At 39.7% G+C, this 20,428-nt stretch overlaps 2 protein-coding genes across 3 annotated transcripts; both read left to right on the top strand.

Moving 5' to 3' along the window:
• The first annotated feature begins 218 nt into the window (after nt 1-218).
• LOC115196099 (dipeptidyl peptidase 4) lies at nt 219-15,247 on the top strand. Of its 2 annotated transcripts, XM_029756650.1 has the most exons (25): nt 219-366; nt 510-597; nt 1,159-1,251; nt 1,607-1,698; nt 2,664-2,738; nt 4,447-4,499; nt 5,106-5,178; nt 7,019-7,139; nt 7,371-7,525; nt 7,953-8,050; nt 8,185-8,326; nt 10,439-10,477; nt 10,607-10,705; nt 10,799-10,923; nt 11,052-11,176; nt 11,426-11,476; nt 11,561-11,659; nt 11,769-11,838; nt 12,197-12,391; nt 13,317-13,371; nt 13,533-13,632; nt 13,754-13,812; nt 13,936-14,008; nt 14,254-14,327; nt 14,474-15,247. In XM_029756650.1, the coding sequence occupies exons 1-25, from the start codon at nt 364-366 to the stop codon at nt 14,564-14,566; spliced, it is 2,250 nt and encodes a 749-aa protein (XP_029612510.1). In that variant the 5' UTR covers nt 219-363; the 3' UTR covers nt 14,567-15,247. The 2 variants fall into 2 exon arrangements, with proteins under 2 accessions (XP_029612510.1, XP_029612511.1); XM_029756651.1 differs by lacking the exon at nt 2,664-2,738.
• Nucleotides 15,248-17,406: 2,159 nt separating this feature from the next.
• LOC115196098 (glucagon-1) lies at nt 17,407-20,291 on the top strand. Its single transcript, XM_029756649.1, has 6 exons — nt 17,407-17,494; nt 17,695-17,795; nt 18,023-18,178; nt 18,760-18,876; nt 19,455-19,598; nt 19,855-20,291. Exons 2-6 carry the CDS (start codon nt 17,701-17,703, stop codon nt 19,877-19,879), a joined length of 537 nt encoding a protein of 178 aa, XP_029612509.1. The 5' UTR covers nt 17,407-17,494; nt 17,695-17,700; the 3' UTR covers nt 19,880-20,291.
• Nucleotides 20,292-20,428: the final 137 nt, after the last annotated feature.

Here is a 20,428-nt window from a genome sequence, read left to right as displayed (position 1 = left end):
TGGTGAAGGCTATTCTTGTTCTGACAACGGTTCAACTACAAAGTGGATGGTTTCATTGTGTATGAAAGTTGTGTATGGATGCAATCCGTCAATAGATTAGACAGTAAGTAAGCATAAACTTCTCCACTAAAACAGGCTCCGGGGAAAATAAGACCCGTTCAAACTTTACGAGCTTTACTTTGGACTTCGGAATTGTATTGCCCCACCTTTATAACCGACGTTGATCTAATATTTAACGGAAATTATCTTGCGCGGAACCTTATTTTGCACCATTTACATTTCAACAGTTTAAAGGGTAACGTGTTTACGCTCAACGTGAATTTTTTTTTATGTAAACGGATTCACCACCTTCAAGTCGGCAGGATGGTAAACTTCAAAACTCAACGATAAGAATTTGTTTATAATACAACGTAGCAAATCTTTGATGAATAAGTGTCGCAAATCTAGATACCTCAAACAACTACTTATTTCATAACTTTTTTTTCCGTCATTCTGTTCACCTTTGACAGAATTCCATAGGTAAGGTGGTGTTGGGACTTTTGGGGCTTGCTGTCGTCATCATCTTGATAGCAGTGCCCACAGCAATATATCTGAATGGTGAGTGGTACCACTTTCAGTTGCTTTCAATGACCCATTAAATTGTAGCCTAACATAACTGTAAAAAAAATTTTTTTTTAAAAACTCTGTTCAGAATAAGTATTTTATTACTACAATAGAACACTGCATACACTGGATAATAATATTGTTTTATTGTAAAAGAACACTGCATAAAATAAAGACTTTTACATAATCCATGAGACATACAAATATGTAGGCCTAGTGCTTTAATGCTTTAGAAATGCAGCACCTTGTTGCAATATCACATCTTCTATGCAGGTACCATATTTGTGTAGCCTACTAGCACATTTACCTCAGTTATAGCAGCTCTACAAACCCAGTCAAATGTATATTGATCTTACATTGTTATCTGTTACAATCTTCTAGTCCTCCTGTGAGCCGTATCTATTTTTATCAAGACCTGTTTAATCATGTGTAAATGCATTGTAGTCTTATGAGTCATTACAGTAGCCTATGACTTGTCGTTTTCACAGGTACATTCCTCCTAGTATAGACATTACAAGAAATCAGTGAACGCTAACTTTGAGCCCCATGTTTCAGAGGAAAAAGTGACGGCTCAGAGGACGTTCACGCTCAGTGACGTCTTCAATAGTTCCATCAGGGCCAGATCCTACAACATGCGCTGGATCTCAGGTAAAACACACTAGAAGCCTAACCAATCAACTGTATGTAAATGAGTGGATGGCTGTTATGTTTAATCCAGTCAGTAATTGTGTGCCTGGAATGTATTACACAACGCTCTAACCCTGGAAGGATGCACGTTTAGATGTAAGCCAACAACACAATGTTCCCTTTACAAAATGATAAGAAACAATAAAAAAACAATACTAGGCCTATATACTGTCTCTATTTAAATGGCACACTTTGGCTTTTTGTTAAATCATCAGTGCTAGGCAGAGACCTGAGTAGCAACAGTGCTGATATTTCAACTTAAACGTCAGTTAGTTCGTTATTATTAAACTCCTCTCTTCTTTCCCCTCCCCGATAGACCATGAGTATCTGCATAAAAAAGACGGCTCCATCTTCCTTCACAACCTGATTACAGGAAACAACTCAGAATTCCTGAGCAGCATCACATTTGTAAGATACCCCTCATGGGTCTGTCTGTCTGTCTGTCTGTCTGTCTGTCTGTCTGTCTGTCTGTCTGTCTGTCTGTCTGTCTGTCTGTCTGTCTGTCTGTTGTGGTGGCTAATTTCAGCATTACCAAATGAGGAGAGTTACAAACTTTACACACCAGTCAGAGTTATACTTAAACTACATCTTTAATAATTAAGAGCTTTTGCAAAAGCACTTTGATTTTCAATGATGCGCTATCTCTAATGAACCATTGAAAAGTGATTACACAAAAGTACAAAGATCTTTTATAGCCAAGATACACCCCTCTCAACGTACATGACGAACCACAGATACATAGAATGGGTCACAAGGTTAAGTTTTGTATGAAAGATATCTATAAAACATAGCAGACAGCAACTGCTGTGTCAACAGTTTTCATTGTATAGACCAGTGTCTGGTCCTCCTACTCCAAACTGGAACCGTCTCTCCATGGTACGGTATAGAACAGAAACACCATCTCATCCAATGGCATAAATCAATTGACAACTCTAGATACTCCCATCTCAAGTAAACCCCTCTTGACTCCACTCCTGGACAAGCTCACTGAGGGGAGTGAGCCTCTAGGTCATACACTATCCCAAGATAAGTGCAACATCAGAGGGGACATAAAATGGTCCAGACACTGCCATACACCTTCCCCCAATGCCAAAGGAGGGAGTGACGTGCGCACAGACATTGTGGAGACAAGTAATTGGCTCCCCATTAATCACGCCATCCCTTCACATGGTTTAACAGATACATTCACATATGACAAGTATCTCACATAAGCATATTATGCAAATAAAACATCTTAATTATCTATGTTACCCAACTAATTCTGATTCATACGCCTCATTGTCTGTCTGTCTACACATATTTGGAAGCAAGTATGGTGAAGGAAGGAGTGTTTGTGTCATGTATAACACAGCTCCTTTTTTGTTGAAAACCAGGATCAAGTGGCTGCCTATGACTATGTAGTGTCTGCTGATCAAAAATATGTTGCTTTCAAGAGCAATTGGACTAAGGTAATGTCTTGTGATATTTAATGATTTGTTGCTGTTGTACTATCCTGCTGTGAAGTAGCTATGTGTGGTATGTCATTGTGGTTTGGTGGTTGTTGTTGTTGCAGAATCAGAATTATGTGCCCAAAATAATTGCCCTACAGGGATAATTAAAGTTAAAAAAATTTATACATTTCATTGAATTAATGTATTCATTAATTCATTAAGGGCTAGGGGGCAGTATTGACACGGCCGGATAAAAAAACGTACCCGATTTAATCTGGTTACTACTCCTGCCCAGTAACTAGAATATGCATATAATTATTGGCTTTGGATAGAAAACACCCTAAAGTTTCTAAAACTGTTTGAATGGTGTCTGTGAGTATAACAGAACTCATATGGCAGGCAAAACCCTGAGACAAATCCTGACAGGAAACTGAAATCTGATGTGTGGATATCACTTCAAACATTTGCCATTGAAACACAAAGGGGCTTGTGGATCATTTAGCACTTCCTATGGCTTCCACTAGATGTCCCCAGTCTTTACAAAGTGGTTTGAGTCTCCTACTATCAAAATTGACTGAAAGAGAGCCTGTTTATCTTGGTCACAGGGGATGGGCCATTACCATTGTGACGTCGGCGCCCATGGGTACTCTCCCTTTTCGAAACGTTTTGAAAGACAATGCAACCGTCCCAATGGAATATTATTGAAGCCCTGGTCGAAAAAGCCCCTAAAGATTTATGTTATACAACGTTTGACATGTTTGAACGAACTTAAATATATATTTTTTGGTCATTCCTGACGACAAGTCAGACGCACACGGTACATTTTCACTGTGCTTCGGAGAGCGCTAACACTATTGGGACATAAATTATTAACTTTTTTGAACAAAACTACATTTGTTATGGACCTGGGATTCCTAGAAGTGCCTTCTGATAAAGATAATCAAAGGTAAGGGATTATTTACAATAGTATTTTTGATGGTTGATCGTTCCAAGATGGCTCCAACATTTATAGCCTAGACTTTTTTTCTGGGCATACCACGTCGTTTATTGCAAAGTGTGATTTTCCAGTAAAGTTATTTTTAAATCTGGCAAAGAGATGGCATTCGAGACATGTTAATCTATAAGTCTTTGAATGACAATATTACATTTTAACAATGTTTTCGAATAGTAATTTTGTAAATTGTAGCGCTAATAAACCGGAAGCTTTTGAGGCAAAAGATTTTCTGAACGTCATGCGCCGATGTAAAATGCTGTTTTTATATATAAATATGAACTTTATCGAACAAAAAATGCATGTGTTGTGTAACATGATGTCCTAGGAGTGTCATCTGATGAAGGTTGTCAAAGGCTAGTGCTGCATTTAGCTGTGTTTTGGGTATTTGTGATGCATGCTAGTTGCTTTGAAAATGGCTGTGTGATTATTTCTGGCTGGGTACTCTGCTGACATAATCTAATGTTTTGCTTTTGCTGTAAAGCCTTTTTGAAATCGGACAACGTGGTTCGATTCAGGAGAGGTGTATCTATAAAACGGTGTAAAATAGTCATATGTTTGAGAAATTGAAGTTATAGCATTTATGAGGTTTTGCATTTAGCGCGACGCGATTCCACTGGCTGTTGATTAGGGTGGGACGCAAGCGTCCCACTGGCCCAGAGAGGTTAATATAAGTAATTGATCCATGCTACTAATCAAATTCCTAATTATAATTTGCTTCATTTGTTTCAACAGATATGGAGACACTCCTTCACAGCTTCCTATTCTCTCTATGATTTGGCAGGCTCGTAAGTCTGTTTAAATTTTTCTTATCTGCAAATGTGTACTATACACACATCTTCAATATCCCTTTGACTTTGAGAATTACATATGCAGTGTAGAGAATATAGGACATTTTATTTTATTAATGGGACTAGTGCAGGAAATGGTCAACAATACTCAACAAATAGAAGAACTGAAGAGGGCCATAAACTGTCATGTTTACTGCAAATTATTTATAGGGACGCATTTACAGTGCATTCGGAAAGTATTCAGACCCCTTCCCTTTTTCCACATTATGTTACAACACAGCCTTATTTCAAAATGGATTGAATAAAAACATTTCCTCATCAAACTACACACAATATCCCATAATGACAAAATGAAAACCGGTTTAGAAATCTTTGCAAATTTATTACAAATAAAAAGCAGAAATATCTTATTTACATAAGTATTCAGAGCCTTAACTGGGACTCGGAATTGAGCTCAGGCACATACATTTTAGAATAAGGCTGTAACATAACAAAATGTGGAAAAAGTCAAGGGGTCTGAATAATTTCTGAATTAACTGTATATGGTGTTTTGTCAAACTCAAAGACATTAATACTGTTCCTTTTTATTTATTCTCATTTTAGGACATTTCTCAGTACACCAGACATTCCTCACCAAGTCCATTTGTTTGCATGGGCGCCAACAGGGAACAAAATGGTAGGTTAAAAGGACACTTGAGAGAAACCATTGGATTCGTTTATATACTGTACTATGCTTTTCTGGTGGCTGACCCATTACATGTCTTCCAAACACTCATCATCAATAGGACTGACCCAACAACACAACATGCACTTTTGTTTGTCTTCAGTTCAAAGCTGGAATGCTCAAAGATCGCATTTTCATCACGCTCCAAATAAATAACTTATTGACAATACGTAATAGGTTACACTTACTCTAACCATAATATTGCAGGTTACTAGGACAACCAAAAGACATTGCACACTATTGTGCATATTGCAGTGTTATACCATGCTTAAAGAGGAACTCGAGTCATTAACTTTTTAGTGACGGGGCAGTATTCGGAAATTCGGATGAATGACATGCCCAAATTAAACTGCCTACTACTCGGGCTCAGAACGTAGGATATGCATATTATTAGTATATTTGGATAGAAAACACTCTGAAGTTTCTAAAACTGTTTGAATGATGTCTGTGAGTATAACAGAACTCATATGGCAGGCAAAGACCTGAGAAAAATCCAACCAGGAAGTGGGAAATCTGAGAATTGTAGTTCTTCTTTTGAATCCCTATCGAAACTACAGTGTCTGTGGGGTCACGTTGCACTTCCTAAGGCTTCCATTGGCTGTCAACAGCCTTTAGAAACTTGTTTCATCCTTCTCCTGCTACTGGGCAGAGAATAGGAGCTCAGTCAATCAGTGGACTGCCTGGGAACAGTGAGTTGTTTACTGCGCGGGCACACGAGCTCGCCGTGCCTTCTTTTTCTTCTGGAATGAATACGCTATTGTCCGGTTGGAATATTATCGACGTTTTATGTTAAAAAAAAACCTAAGGATTGATTGTAAACAACGTTTGACATGTTTCTACGAACGGTAATGGAACATTTTGACTTTTCGTGTCTGGATTTACGCTTGCGCATTTTGCCTTTGGATAGTGATCTGAATGCGCGAACAAAAGGAGGTATTTGGACATAAATATGGAGTATTTTGAACAAAACAAACATTTTCTTGTGGAAGTAGGAGTCCTGGGAGTGCATTCTGACAAAGATCAGCAAAGGTAAGTGAATATTTATAATACTAATTCTGGGTTTAGTTGACTCCAGAACTTGGCTGGTATCTGTATAGCTTGCTTTGATGGTTGAGCTCTGTACTCAGAATATTGAAAAATGTGCTTTCGCTGTAAAGCTATTTTGAAATCTAACACAGCGGTTGCATTAAGGAGAAGTGTATCTATAATTCTTTCAATAACTGTTGTAAAGTTTATCAATGTTTATGATGAGTATTTTTGTAAATTGATGTGCTCATTCACTGGAAGTTTTTGGAGGCAAACATTTTCTCAACATCACGCGCCAATGTATGGGTATTTTTTGAATATAAATATGAACTTTATCGAGCAAAACATACATGTATTGTGTAACATGAAGTCCTATGAGTGCCATCTGATGAAGATCATCAAATGTTAGTGAATATTTTAGCTGTATTTCTGGGTTTTGTGATGCATCTCCTTGCTTGGAAAATGGCTGTGTGGTTTTTCTTGTGAAGTTTATGTCCTAACATAATCTAATTTTATGCTTTCGCCGTAAAGCCTTTTTGAAATCGGACAATGTGGTTAGATTAACGAGAAGTTTATCTTTAAAATGGTAAAAAAAAGTTGATTGTTTGAGAAAATGAAATTATGAGATTTTTGCTGTTTTGTATTTTGCGCCCTGCTATTTCACTGGCTGTTGAATAGTGTGTCCCGCAGGTGGGACGCTAGCGTCCCACATAGCCCAGAGAGGTTTTAAGACTTATCTCAATATCTCTGTTCCTCTCACATACAGGCCTTTGTGTGGGAAAATGATGTCTATGTGAAGACCAGCCCTACTGCTAAGGCCGTACAGGTGACCTCCAACGGAAAACACAACAAAATCTTAAATGGCATCCCAGATTGGGTGTATGAGGGTAAGCAATACATACAAGAAGGCAGCTGTGAATCTTACATACCTCTTACTATAACTAGTACATATTAGTCAGCACTGTGATGTGAATTGTGTCAAATGTGATTATACATTAACAAGTTTCTCTTTCGACAACACAGAAGTCTGTGAACAGCTTAAGCCACAACACACAAAATAGACGTGCCATCCTGATGTAGGCCTAACGGTGTTTTTTGATGGTTTGTTGTTTTGTTAGAGGAAATGTTCTCTTCTTACGAGGCAATGTGGTGGTCACCTGGAGGGAAGTATCTGGCCTATGCTGAGTTTAACGACACTCTGGTCCAAAACATAGAGTATTCATGGTATGGGAAGGAACAGTATCCCGACACTGTCATTTTCCCCTATCCTAGGGTAAGATAACACTTTACGTATGTTTGATGTGTATCTAAAAAGTGTGCTGGAGTAGGTCTTTACTGGCATGAGGTTCTGAGGCAGTTGATAAGGGAACTGGACTCTGGACGATAAGGCCTCTGGGTTAAAAGCATGTTGTTTTATCACAACTCAGGGTACATTCAGGTCTAAGCTGTCCCAATAAAATTATAATGGTCCATGATTTCCCAATTCGGAAACCTCTCTTGACGACTATGTATTTGAATACAGTCATATACTCTGTATTGTCGCATTGATACTGTGTCTATAGTCATTATAAAACAAGACGTAAAAAAAATACATTTTAAAGACATGGTTGCTTGTAAGAAAGAAACCTATAAGACCCAAAGTTTGTTTTTATGTATTCGTAATTGTTTTGCATAAATGTATTTTTTTCTCCATCTTCAAGCCTGGTACTCCCAATCCAGTGGTGAAGCTGTTTGTGTATGATACTACAAACATATCAAACATCACAGAAGTTGTTGTGCCAGCTTCAGTTGGAGCAGGGTAATGAAACTCTGTAGTACACAATACATTATACAATGTATTCAGTAGGAGAGAAACGCATTGCATTGGAATTTTAAAATCAATTTTAGGCGTAAGCTGTGAGACAAGTGGTGTTGTTTCCGTGTTTTTTACAGTGATCACTATTTGGCCACAGTCACCTGGGTAACTGATGAACGCATCGCTGTCCAGTGGCAGAAGAGGAAACAGAATGAGCTCCGCTTTCAGGTCTACGACTTCAACACAGTCGAAAACACCTGGATCGAGAATGCGTTAGAGGTACGTCACAACGACCCCCCCCACCACCCGCTTTCCCACCGCCCTCCCCTCCTCTCCACACCTCTCCCCTCCACACCTCTCCTCAGACAACTTGTTGGAGTCCTAATACAGTTGAAGTCAGAAGCTTACAAACACCTGTTAGCCAAATACATTTAAACTCAGTTTTTCACAATTCTTGACATTTAATCCTAGTAAAAATTCCATGTCTTAGATCAGTTAGGATCACCACTTTATTTTAAGAATGTGAAATGTCAGAATAATAGTAGATAGAATTATTTATTTCAGCTTTTATTTCTTTCATCACATTCCCAGTGGGTCAGAAGTTTACATACACTCAATTAGTATTTGGTAGCATTGACTTTAAATTGTTTAACTTGGGTCAAACGTATCGGGTAGCCTTCCACAAGCTTCCCACAATGAGTTGGGTAAATTTTGTCCCATTCCTCCTGACAGAGCTGGTGTAACTGAGTCAGGTTTGTAGGCCTCCTTGCTCGCACACAGTTCTGCCCACACATTTTCTATGGGATTGTGGTCAGGGCTTTGTGATGGCCACTCTAATACCTTGACTTTGTTGTCCTTAAGCCATCTTGCGACCCATTTGCGACCAAGCTTTAACGTCCTGACTGATGTCTTGAGATGTTGCTTCAATATATCCACATAATTTTCCTGCCTCATGATGCCATCTATTTTGTGAAGTGCACCAGTCCCTCCTGCAGCAATGCACCCCCACAACATGATGCTGCCACCCCCGTGCTTCACGGTTGGAATGGTGTCTTCGGCTTGCAAGCCTCCCCCTTTTTCCTCCAAACATAGCGATGGTCATTATGGCCAAACAGTTATATTTTTCTTTCATCAGACAAGAGGACATTTCTACAAAAAGTACAATCTTTGTCCCCATGTGCTGTTGCAAACCGTAGTCTGGCTTTTATATGGCAGTTTTGAAGCAGTGGCTTCTTCCTTGCTGAGTTGCCTTACAGATTATGTCGATATAGGACTCGTTTTACTCTGGATAAAGATACTCTTGTACCTGTTTCCTCCAGCATATTCACAAGGTCCTTTGCTGTTGTTCTGGGATTGATTTGCACTTTTCGCACCAAAGTATGCGCATGTCTAGGAGACAGAACGCGTCTCCTTCCTGAGCGGTATGACGGCTGCGTGGTCCCATTGTCATGGTTGTCGTAAGAACGGGACCAAGGCGCAGCGTGTGTAGAGTTCCACATCTTTATTCCAAAGTGAAACTTCAAGCAAAATAAATCAAATAAACGAACAACTAGACTACGTGGTGCACAGGCAAAAACACAAAACTATATCCCACAAACACAGGTGGGAAGAATAGCTACTTAAATATGATCCCAAATTAGAGACAACGATTACCAGCTGCCTCTAATTGGGAATCATACAAAACACCAACCTAGAAAATATAAACTAGAACACAACAGAAATATTAAACTAGATTATCCCCTAGTCACGCCCTGACCTACTACACCATAGAGAAACAAGGGCTCTCTATGGTCAGGGCGTGACAACCATGGTGTTTATACTTGCGTAATATTGTTTGTACAGATGAACGTGGTACCTTCAGGCATTTGGAAATTACTCCCAAGAATGAACCAGACTTGTGGAGGTCTACAATTTTTTTTCTGAGGTCTTGGCTGATTTCTTTAGATTTTCCCATAATTTCAAGCGAAGAGGAGCTGAGTTTGAAGGTAGGCCTTGAAATACATCCACAGGTACACCTCCAATTGACTCAAATGATGTCAATTAGCCTATCAGAAGCTTCTAAAGCCATGACATCATTTTCTGGAATTTTCCAAGCTTTTTAAAGGCACAGTCAACTTAGTGTATGTAAACTTCTGACCCACTGGAATTGTGATACAATGAATTATAAGTGAAATAATCTGTCTGTAAACTACTGTTGGAAAAATTACTTGTGTCATGCACAAAGTAGATGCCCTTACCGACTTGCCAAAACTATAGTTTGTTAACAAGAAATTTGTGGAGTGATTGAAAAACGAGTTTTAATGACTCCAACCTAAGTGTATGTAAACTTCCGACTTCAGCTGTATGTCACAATAAACTATGAAATTATATACTTTTTTGTTTCGTTTTCAGAAACTTGACTTGACAAGCAAGACAGGTTGGATTGGACGGGTATGTACATTACACAAACACAACAATATGAACATGTTTACATTATCCCTGGGCCATAAAAACATATTTTACCAAGTAACAAGCATTGCTTATTCCTGTAAATAAACACATTATCTTTGTTTCTTCTAGTTTTCACCTTCTAATCCTACTTTATCGGCAGACAAAGCCAGTTTTTACATTGTGATGAGTGACAATAACGGCTATAAACATATTCATCACGTAACAGGTGTAAGTACTAAGTAGTACACTTCTCTTCATCCACCTTCTCAGTAACCCAGACTTGGTTATGATACACACTATATTTGTATGCGGTCTTTGCAGGGCACAGCAACAGCTGTCACCTCGGGGACTTGGGAGGTCATTGACATTTTAAAAGTGACTAATAACGCCATATACTATTCAAGCAACCAATATGGTCACAAGCCAGGAGGGAGAAACATTTACAAGTAAGAAAACCACTCTTTCATTTTCATGCCTTCGTTCTGTCATGCTCATGCAGTACTCATTTCTAACATGCAGTACCTATGACTTACTATTGCTCTATAGAGTCATGTGAGTTGTTTGTGTGTGTCAGGATCACTCTCGGAGCCACCCCCTCCACCACCCAGTGTCTGACCTGTACCCTGAATGAGGTCAGGTGTCAATACAACTCAGCTTACTTCAGCCATGATGCCTCTTTCTTCCGCATGGACTGCTCAGGTCCGTCAGCCACACAACACTCACACACACACACACACACACACACACACACACACACACACACACACTACACAACCCACTACTCCAACAGTGTTTGTGCAGTCAACTATTCACAATACTGTAGCTGTGACATCCCTAAACAATATCCCAGCCGGTATATTTACTTTGAAATAATAGTTTCTGTAGTAGTAGTGCTTCTAGATCATTTGGGAGGACACACACATACTAAATATGTGTTTGTCTCCACAGGTCCTGGACTACCTCTGTATACTCTCAGGGACAACAGGGATGCTGGTTCAGGTAGGCCAGTCACATTTACTAGTGTGTGACGGAAATAAATGATAAAAGCCAAGCAAAGTCACAGTGCATCTTCTCATCGTTTAGAGATTCAGGTTCTTGAGGACAACACGGCTTTGGAAGGCCTTCTGTCTGAGATCCACATGCCCACCATGCGACGCGACTTTATCAAGCAAGGAGAATTTAGTAAGGCTTTCAACTATTAAAGACTAATTTAATCTTTCATCTGATATTAAAACCATGGGACATCTCTAACTTGATATCCATTGATGGATGCTTCTGTTTTTCCCGACAGATCTTTGGTACCAGATGACCTTGCCTCCTGGATTTGACAAATCCAAGAAATACCCCTTACTTATTGATGTGTACGAATTAATTAACTTCTGTGAATACATGATCTGCTTTGTCTTATGATGAATCGTTGTAGCAATAAGGAGGGCCTGGATTTAATCCTGACCACATGACTTGAGCAGGAAATACTCTTGGCCCTAGTTAAATTCAGAAGTCTGCAGTGTTTTCTGGTGAGCTCAAGTGGTCAGGGAAAACTCTGGGCCCTAGTTAAATTCAGAAGTCTGCAGTGTTTTCTGGTGAGCTCAAGTGGTCAGGGAAAGTTCTGGGCCCTAGTTAAATTTACAAGTCTGCAGTGTTTTCTGGTAAACTCAAGTGGTCAGGGAAAACTCTGGGCACTAACAATAACGTTTGTCTTTCTCTTTTGTGTTCCAGGTATGCAGGGCCTTGCAGTCAGAAAGCTGACTTCCGCTATAGGTTAGGCTGGGCCGCATACCTGGCGAGCACGGAGAAGGTCATCGTTGCCAGCTTCGATGGTAGGGGAAGTGGTTACCAAGGCGACAAACTAATGCACTCCATCTACCGACGTCTGGGAACCTATGAGGTGGAAGATCAGATAATGGCCGCAAAGTAAGGTTGAACTGTGGTTGAACAGTAGCCAAGTCGATAGCTATGCCCAACTGACTCAAACAGGTTGCTTTGTATTATACTGTGTCACACTGCAAAAGTGACATTAAGATAACATGATATATAGAGATTCTGGGTTCGAGTCCAGGCTCTGTCGCAGCCGGCCGCGACCAGGAAACCCATGGGACGGTGCACAATTGGCCCAGCGTCGTTCAGGTTAGGGGAGGGTTTGGCCGACAGGGATGTCCTTGTCCCATCGCGCACTAGCGACTCCTGTGGTGGGCCGGGCGTAGTGCATGCTGACACGGTTGCCAGGTGTACGGCGTTTCCTCCGACACATTGGTGCGGCTGGCTTCCGGGTTAAGTGGGCGTTGTGTCAAGAAGCAGTGCGGCTTGGTCGGGTTGTGTTTCGGAACGGGAGTTGCGTTGGAGACAAGACTTGGATACCACAAAATTGGGGAGAAAAAGGGGTAAAAAAATAAATAATAAATAAACATTATATAACACAATATATTTCTACATGGATATTTAGAGATTCCAAGGCTTTTTTGGTTTGAGCTTTATGATGCAATAGCCTGGTTGACAGATCTTTATCCAACTCCTCTTCATCTCCACTTTCATGCTGAATATATCCTGTCTGGTAGGACAACGGACGTGACAGAGGTGTTGGTTAAAATACATACAGATCTGACCACCAGGCTAATGATGTGACTGATCAGATGTCACATGGGGTCATCTGGAATGCAACATTACTTACCTCTCCCTTATTTCACGTCAGAGAGTCTGAGGACAGTAGAGATTAGAGTTAGACCATCGACCATCAGTGGGCATGGTCCACTAGAACCCCTTTCAATTGACCCTCACGTTTAAATGAAGTTGTGTTTGTACTGGTGGTTCCCAATCACAGCAAGTCACTTTTCTCTTTCAGGGAATTCACCAATATGGGCTTTGTCGACAAAGGCAGAATAGCAATTTGGGGTTGGGTAAGTTAAAGCATAGGGTTTGAAAATATGACCCGTTGGAACCATCAAGTGCAGCATAATGAAAGGCAGCACGTGTACAATCATCTTGTCTTTGTGCCTTGAGTAATCTAATCTTATCTGAATTCAAGGCCAAAATGATCAGCTGTCATTGTGTTTTATAGTCCTATGGAGGTTATGTCACGTCAATGGTTCTGGGTGCTGGGAGTGGAGTTTTCAAATGTGGAATGGCAGTTGCCCCAGTTTCCAAGTGGGAGTATTATGGTATGCCATTCTGTTATTGATATGTTATTAATATGTTTACAATAATACACACGTTAGTTAAATATATAATTGGAAATCATTGGAAATGATCCATACATTTTCCCTACTTTCAATATTTCAGATACAATCTACACAGAGCGTTACATGAATCAACCTTCAGAAAATCTTGAATTCTACAACGTAAGTTTACCAACGCCAACATTTTAAATGGCCATTTATACATAAGATTTTATACTATGGCCTGTATTATCCAAACTGGTGTTACTCTCCACGGAAATAACAACATGTAAATGTGTTTTACAGAACTCCACAGTGACAGCCAGAGCTAAGAACTTCAAATCAGTGCAATACCTTCTGGTCCATGGGACAGCAGATGGTGAAGCCTCCTCTAGTATTTCTGGAATGTTCTTCAAAAACACACCACCTGTGCAATTAACAACCATACAATGTTTAGAGTCTCGACTATTCATTTGACTCTGTAAACCCATTAGTTGATGAAGCTAAAAGTGTTAACTAATCAGTGTACATACTTTTCCTGAGGCTTTCCCATATATGAGAATAGGAAAACACTGCACATCGGATACTGTTAAATTGTTATTTATATCTCTCTATTTGTTTCAGACAACGTCCATTTTCAGCAAGCTGCTCAGATCTCTGCAGCTCTGGTTGAGGAACAAGTGGACTTTGAGGCTATGGTAAATATTTAGATTTTAGATAGATGAGTTATCTACACAATCAGTGGTTGTAGAGCTTTATACCTCCATGAACCTGCTCCATGAAAACACTTCTCCAATAAACACATGGTCTGTGCTTATTCCTTCTTTCTATCACTTTACTACAGTGGTACACGGACAAGGACCATGGTCTTGATGGTTCAGCCAATCAGCATGTCTATACCCACATGAGTCACTTCCTCCAGAGTTGCTTCGCCTGATGCCATTCGAATAAATGATGCCCAACCTGAAGCTTGCCGAACGATAACCAAACTTCCCCAAATTCATTTGTAATTCACTCGGACAGCAGGTAGCCTAGCGGTTAAGACCGTTTGGCCAGTGACCAAAAGGTCACTGGTTTGAATCCCCGAGCCGACTAGGTGAAAAATCTGTCGATGTGCCCTTGAGCAAGGCACCCTAACTCATAATTGCTCATGTTAGTAGCGCTGCATAAGAAGTCTACTAAGTGATGTAATTGAAAGTTGTCCTATTTTTTGATAAATGAAGTTGTTTGAGCCAGTACCCAAACATACACTCCAAAAGACTATCCTCTCTCTATGCAGTTATGAAACAATGACGTCAGCAGGATTGATCTATCATTGTTTGTTCTGAGCCTCACCGCGAGTTATGAGGTTACATTTGAAATGAAGGATGTGATTATTTTGAAACACCAAAGAGCTTTGTGAGAATTGATCAGCCAGTGACTAAGCATGTCTGACTTGTATCCATTAAGGGGCCTTGATTGCACTGTTTTATGCTCGAGGTATCAACATTAATGTCGATACATTATATTGCTTTGCATTTTATTGTACAAACATACTGTATGTTTTTATAGAGGGATTCTTGGAAGACCTTTGTACCTACAGTGTGTGTATCTGTTTCAATAAAATTGTTTAAATCTAGATTGTGGATTCTTACTGTAGGGGATCGACAGTACATACAGTACCAGTCAAAAGTTCGGACACACCTACTCATTCAAGGGTTTCTCTTAATGTTGTACTATTTTCTACATAATAGTGAAGACATCAAAAACGATGAAATAACACATATGGAATCATGTAGTAACCAAAAAAGTGTTAAACAAATCAAAATATATTTTAGATTCTTCAAAGTAGCCACCCTTTGCCTTGATGAAAGCTTTGCACACTCTTGGCATTCTCTCAACCAGCTTCATGAGGAATGCTTTTCCAACAGTCTTAAAGGAGTTCCCACATATGCTGAGCACTTGTTGGCTGCTTTTCCTTCACTCTGCGGTCCAACTCATCCCAAACCATCTCAATTGGTTTGAGGTCGGGTGATTTCGAGGTCAGGTCATCTGCTGCAGCACTCCATCACTCTCCTTCTTAGCCCTTACACAGTCTGGAGATGTGTTTTGGGTCATTGTCCTGTTGAAAAACAAATGATAGCCCCACTAAGCGCAGACCAGATGGGATGGCGTATTGCTGCAGAATGCTGTGGTAGCCATGCTGGTTAAGTGTGCCTTGAATTCTAAATAAATCACTGACAGTGTCACCAGCAAAGCACCCCCAAACCATCACACCTCCTCCTCCATGCTTCACGGTGGGAACCACACATGTGGAGATCATTCATTCACCTACTCTGCGTATCACAAAGACACGGTGGGTGGAACCAACAATCTCAAATTTGGACTCATTAGACCAAAGGACAGATTTCCACCGGTCTAATGTCCATTGCTCGTGGTTCTTGGCCCAAGAAAGTCTCTTCTTCTTATTGGTGTCCTTTAGTAGTGGTTTCTTTGCAGCAATTCGACCATGAAGGCCTGATTCACGCAGTCTCCTCTGAACAGTTGATGTTGAGATGTGTCTGTTATTTGAATTATGTGAAGCATTTATTTCTGAGGATGGTAACTCTAATGAACTTATCCTCTGCAGCAGAGGTAACTCTGGGTCTTCCTTTCCTGTGGCGGTCCTCATGAGAGCCAGTTTCATCATAGCGCTTGATGGTTTTTGTGACTGCACTTGAAGAAACTTTAAAAGTTCTTGACATTTTCTGGATTCACTGACCTTCATGTCTTAAAGTAATGATGAACTGTTGTTTCTTTTTGCTTATTTGAGCTAATTCTTGCCATGATATGGACTCGGTCTTTTACCAAATAGAGCTATCTTCTGCATACCACCCCTACCTTGTCACGACACAACTGATTGGCTCAAACACATTAAAAAGGAAAGAAATTCCACAAATTAACTTTTAACAAGCCACACCTGTTAATTGAAATGCATTCCAGATGACTACCTCATGAAGCTGGCTGAGAGAATGCCAAGAGTGTGCAAAGCTGTCATCAAGGCAAAGGGTGGCTACTTTGAAGAATTTAAAATATAAAATATATTTTGATTTGTTTAACACTTTTTTTGGTTACTACATGATTCCATATCTGTCATTTCATAGTTTTGATGTATTCACTATTATTCTACAATGTAGAAAATTGTAAAATAAAAAAAAACCCTTGAACGAGTAGGTGTGTCCAAACGTAACTGGTACTTTATAATCAAAATCAAAATGACTTTGGTTTGATATGATAATTTGATATCATCTGTAAATGGTTTATAAGTACATTCAGTAAATGGTAATGCAGGTATAGGCTTTGAATAACACATGCATTCATGTTATCTAAAAGGGTCAACAGGGCCCACAATGGAAATGTTCTTGTCTTAAATGGGTGACCAAAGGAAAAACACCCCAAAAATAGTTTCCATCTCTGATTCTATCATAGTTAATATAATCCACAAACCCTGACTCAGCTTCCCATTTACAGTAAACACACACACACACACACACACATACACTATTTGACAGGATGTCATCTTGTTTGATTTCTACACCTAAGTGACAGCTGTTTTCTCGCATGGATAATGCCACATCTTCCATTTTAAACTGACGTTTCATTGCGAGTTAATCCACTGCAACCAAACGGGGCCCTATGTGTAATGGACTGAGAGTAACAAATGGGTGTAACAGAGTGGGAGGATTGGGCCACCGGTGCAGACCCGGCCTTATGGCCATGCTATATAAGACCCCCACAGCCAGTCAGATCACCAAGATACAACCACAAGGAACCAGGACTGAAGCAGAGGATCAATCCCTCTCAGACACACATTTCATCTCATCTTCCCGCACATTAACAGGAACAGGTGAGTTTCTTGCAGCCAGGACACGTCTTACGTAATTGATTTAGGAAAATCTGTTTCAAAACTGGATTTGTTTTTCCATTGTGGACAAAACCTTTGATTTTGTCAATGGATGTATGATTGATATGGAGCCTTTTGCTTGTCAATGTAAAATGTACATGACTGTCTTCGGCTAAGTTACTCAATTGGGGTTCTGTCTGCAGGTCACAATGTTTGGCATCCACTCCCTGGCTGGTGTTCTCCTCCTGGTCATCGTACAGAGCAGTTGGCAAGTCCCTCTACAAGAAGCTGAGGACAACTCAAGGTACAGCTCAAAAATGTTATTTTTTCCATGAGGGGGAAATGATCCCAATTTTCCATGGGATATTTTAACAACTATTTTTAGAACATATCAATGTAGAGTACAGACAGAATGACTAGTGTTTAACACATAATGTACATGTATCCAACAGCAACTGTCAATCAAAATTAGACTATAATGAAGCATCTATCAGCATAATTTCAGCATTAAAGATTCTTCTTCTCCTGTAGCTTAGAGACAGCAGACCCACTACTGGAGGATTTGATGAGCGTATCTAACATGAAGAGACATTCCGAGGGAACCTTCTCAAACGACTACAGTAAATACCAGGAAGAAAGGATGGCTCAGGACTTTGTTCAATGGCTTATGAACTCCAAGAGGAGTGGGTGAGTGTTTCAACAGAGTAACATTATATATTTTTAGGCTTATGACTGATATTATACTGCGGGGTGGAGAAATAATAATATATTTTTCTTAATGAGAACCAGGACAGTTCAGTCTTTTGGAAACTTTTACTGTGATGAATACTGTATATCTTGAGTTGAACAATCAAAGATTTGGATGGAGATATTACAGATTTAAACTTCATCCCAAAAATGTTTGTCTAAAGCACCATGTATATTATGGCATTGTTTGTACATACAGAGAAAGGACAGTAATGTACTGAGCAACATATTCATATACACAGTACTTCCACGTCAAACAAAGTATCTTGATGTTATTAACACTACTCATCACTTTGAAACTAATACCACCCATCCATTTTCATTATCAACTTATCCTCAACTTCTATATCAATACATACACTTAAAATACAATATTTGAGTGTTTTACTAGCAAAGTTAGTGATAAACAGTTATAAGAACTCAGAGGCCATTTTAACTGAGCCAGAATGATTTCACAGTACTATAATTGGTTGAGTGGAGTTTTGTATCCATCACACCATTTCCTCTCTACCTCCATCTAGTGCTCCATCCAAACGCCATGCCGATGGGACCTACACCAGCGACGTGAGCACCTACCTACAGGACCAGGCGGCCAAGGACTTTGTTTCCTGGCTCAAATCAGGACGGGCCAGACGAGAGTAGGCTTCCCTTCACCCTACAGTACCAACATCTTGTGTGTCATGTCTAACGCCAGAAGAAGAGAGAGAGAAAAGATAATCAACAACTTAGCTCATTTATCCATTGCCGCACCGTTGCTTTCTGCTTTCTTAAGGCCTGTGTTGACATTTCATGTGGTCGTGCCCAATAAATCCCATTAAACTATGCTCTGCATTTATTGATACATTTATTGATATTTGCCCCTCGGATGACTGTGTTGTCTGAGTTGGAAGAGAGCGTATCACACAGTTGCTGTGTGCATAAACACCTGTTCAGGGAACAAAGGTGTCCTCTAATGCACAATGAATGACTACAGCTACAGATCACTACTTCCGAAATCATCCAATAGTCACAAGGCGCAACTAGAAAAGGGTACATTTCCTGAAGAAAATGTGTATTCTTGCTTCGGCCGACTAAAAAGAGTGTGGAAGTATTTTGTGTAGAAGTTTTGGGTGTGCAAGTATTGTGTGTGGTAGTATTGTGTGTGGAAGTATTGTGTGTGGAAGTATTGGGTTTGGAACCACTGACAAGTGTGTGTTATCTTGTGTACTGTACCTAGATCTGCAGAGGAGAGCAGGAATGGTCCAATGAGCAGAAGACATGTAGATGGGAGCTTCACCAGCGACGTGAACAAGGTCCTAGACAGCTTGGCTGCCAAAGAGTATTTACTCTGGGTCATGACCTCCAAAACGTCAGGGAAAAGGTAAACATCAGAACACAACCAGAAGCTGTATGAAAGGGCACCATATTCCCTATATAGTCCACCAAGGCTCTGATTAAAACGAGTGCATATGGTGCCATTTTAGACAACTTTGTAAATGGAGTGTCTTGCCTACATCAATATTTGATCAATAGTTTTTTGCTGTTACACTCTTTTTCTCTGTATCTTTCTCTCTCCCACTAAACTATGTTACTGTATGGTGTCACAGATTGATCATTTGGTTTATTGTTTATTTCAGTAACAAACGTCAAGAAGATCATTGAAAGAAGACAAACGCTTCCTTGTTCAAGAGAAACTTGGATACTGTGCTACAAATGATAAGCCTTGACAAAAACTAAAAGCCATACTAAAAAGCCATACTGCTTAGCATTGTTGTAATGTTGATACAATGTTGGAAATACTTAGATTGTTTACTCTACATTATGTGACACAAAAAAACAGATCATGTATTCTTCCTTAACTTTGTGGTGCATAATGCATCAGAACAGTTGTCAAATTATACAAATATTTTTCTATAAATTAACATTATTTTCTATATTTGTAATGTTGAAAGAAAGGGAACATGGTAAAAACTAAGATATAAGGTGCAAAACTATCTGGTAACATTTTTGTGAATTTGGTTTTTATCCCATATGTATCAAAACCTGCTCTGCAAAATTAAACTCTTTCATTGTGTTTGCTGTACTATGTTTTTGACTCACCGTGCATCCATACCAATGGAATCCTAAACTATTTCAGTTCATGGTGCTGAAAAAACCCCATCACAACATTCAACTGTTGTGCCAATGATAGTAGTTTATGTACTAGACTAG

Source organism: Salmo trutta, chromosome 6 (genome assembly GCF_901001165.1).
Source record: "Salmo trutta chromosome 6, fSalTru1.1, whole genome shotgun sequence".
NCBI classification, from domain to species: domain Eukaryota; kingdom Metazoa; phylum Chordata; class Actinopteri; order Salmoniformes; family Salmonidae; genus Salmo; species Salmo trutta.
The sequence above is the reverse complement of the archived record's forward strand: the minus strand, read 5'-3'. Positions and strand labels throughout refer to the sequence as shown.

Coding starts and splice junctions, on each gene's coding strand:
- LOC115196098 (XM_029756649.1), top strand. CDS start 17,701: ATGTTTGGCATCCACTCCCTGGCTGGTGTTCTCCTCCTGGTCATCGTA. Junction 18,179..18,759: donor ATGAACTCCAAGAGGAGTGG/GTGAGTGTTTCA, acceptor ACCTCCATCTAG/TGCTCCATCCAAACGCCATG. Junction 18,877..19,454: donor TCAGGACGGGCCAGACGAGA/GTAGGCTTCCCT, acceptor TACTGTACCTAG/ATCTGCAGAGGAGAGCAGGA.
- LOC115196099 (XM_029756650.1), top strand. Junction 2,739..4,446: donor TCAAGAGCAATTGGACTAAG/GTAATGTCTTGT, acceptor TTGTTTCAACAG/ATATGGAGACACTCCTTCAC. Junction 4,500..5,105: donor CTCTATGATTTGGCAGGCTC/GTAAGTCTGTTT, acceptor TTCTCATTTTAG/GACATTTCTCAGTACACCAG.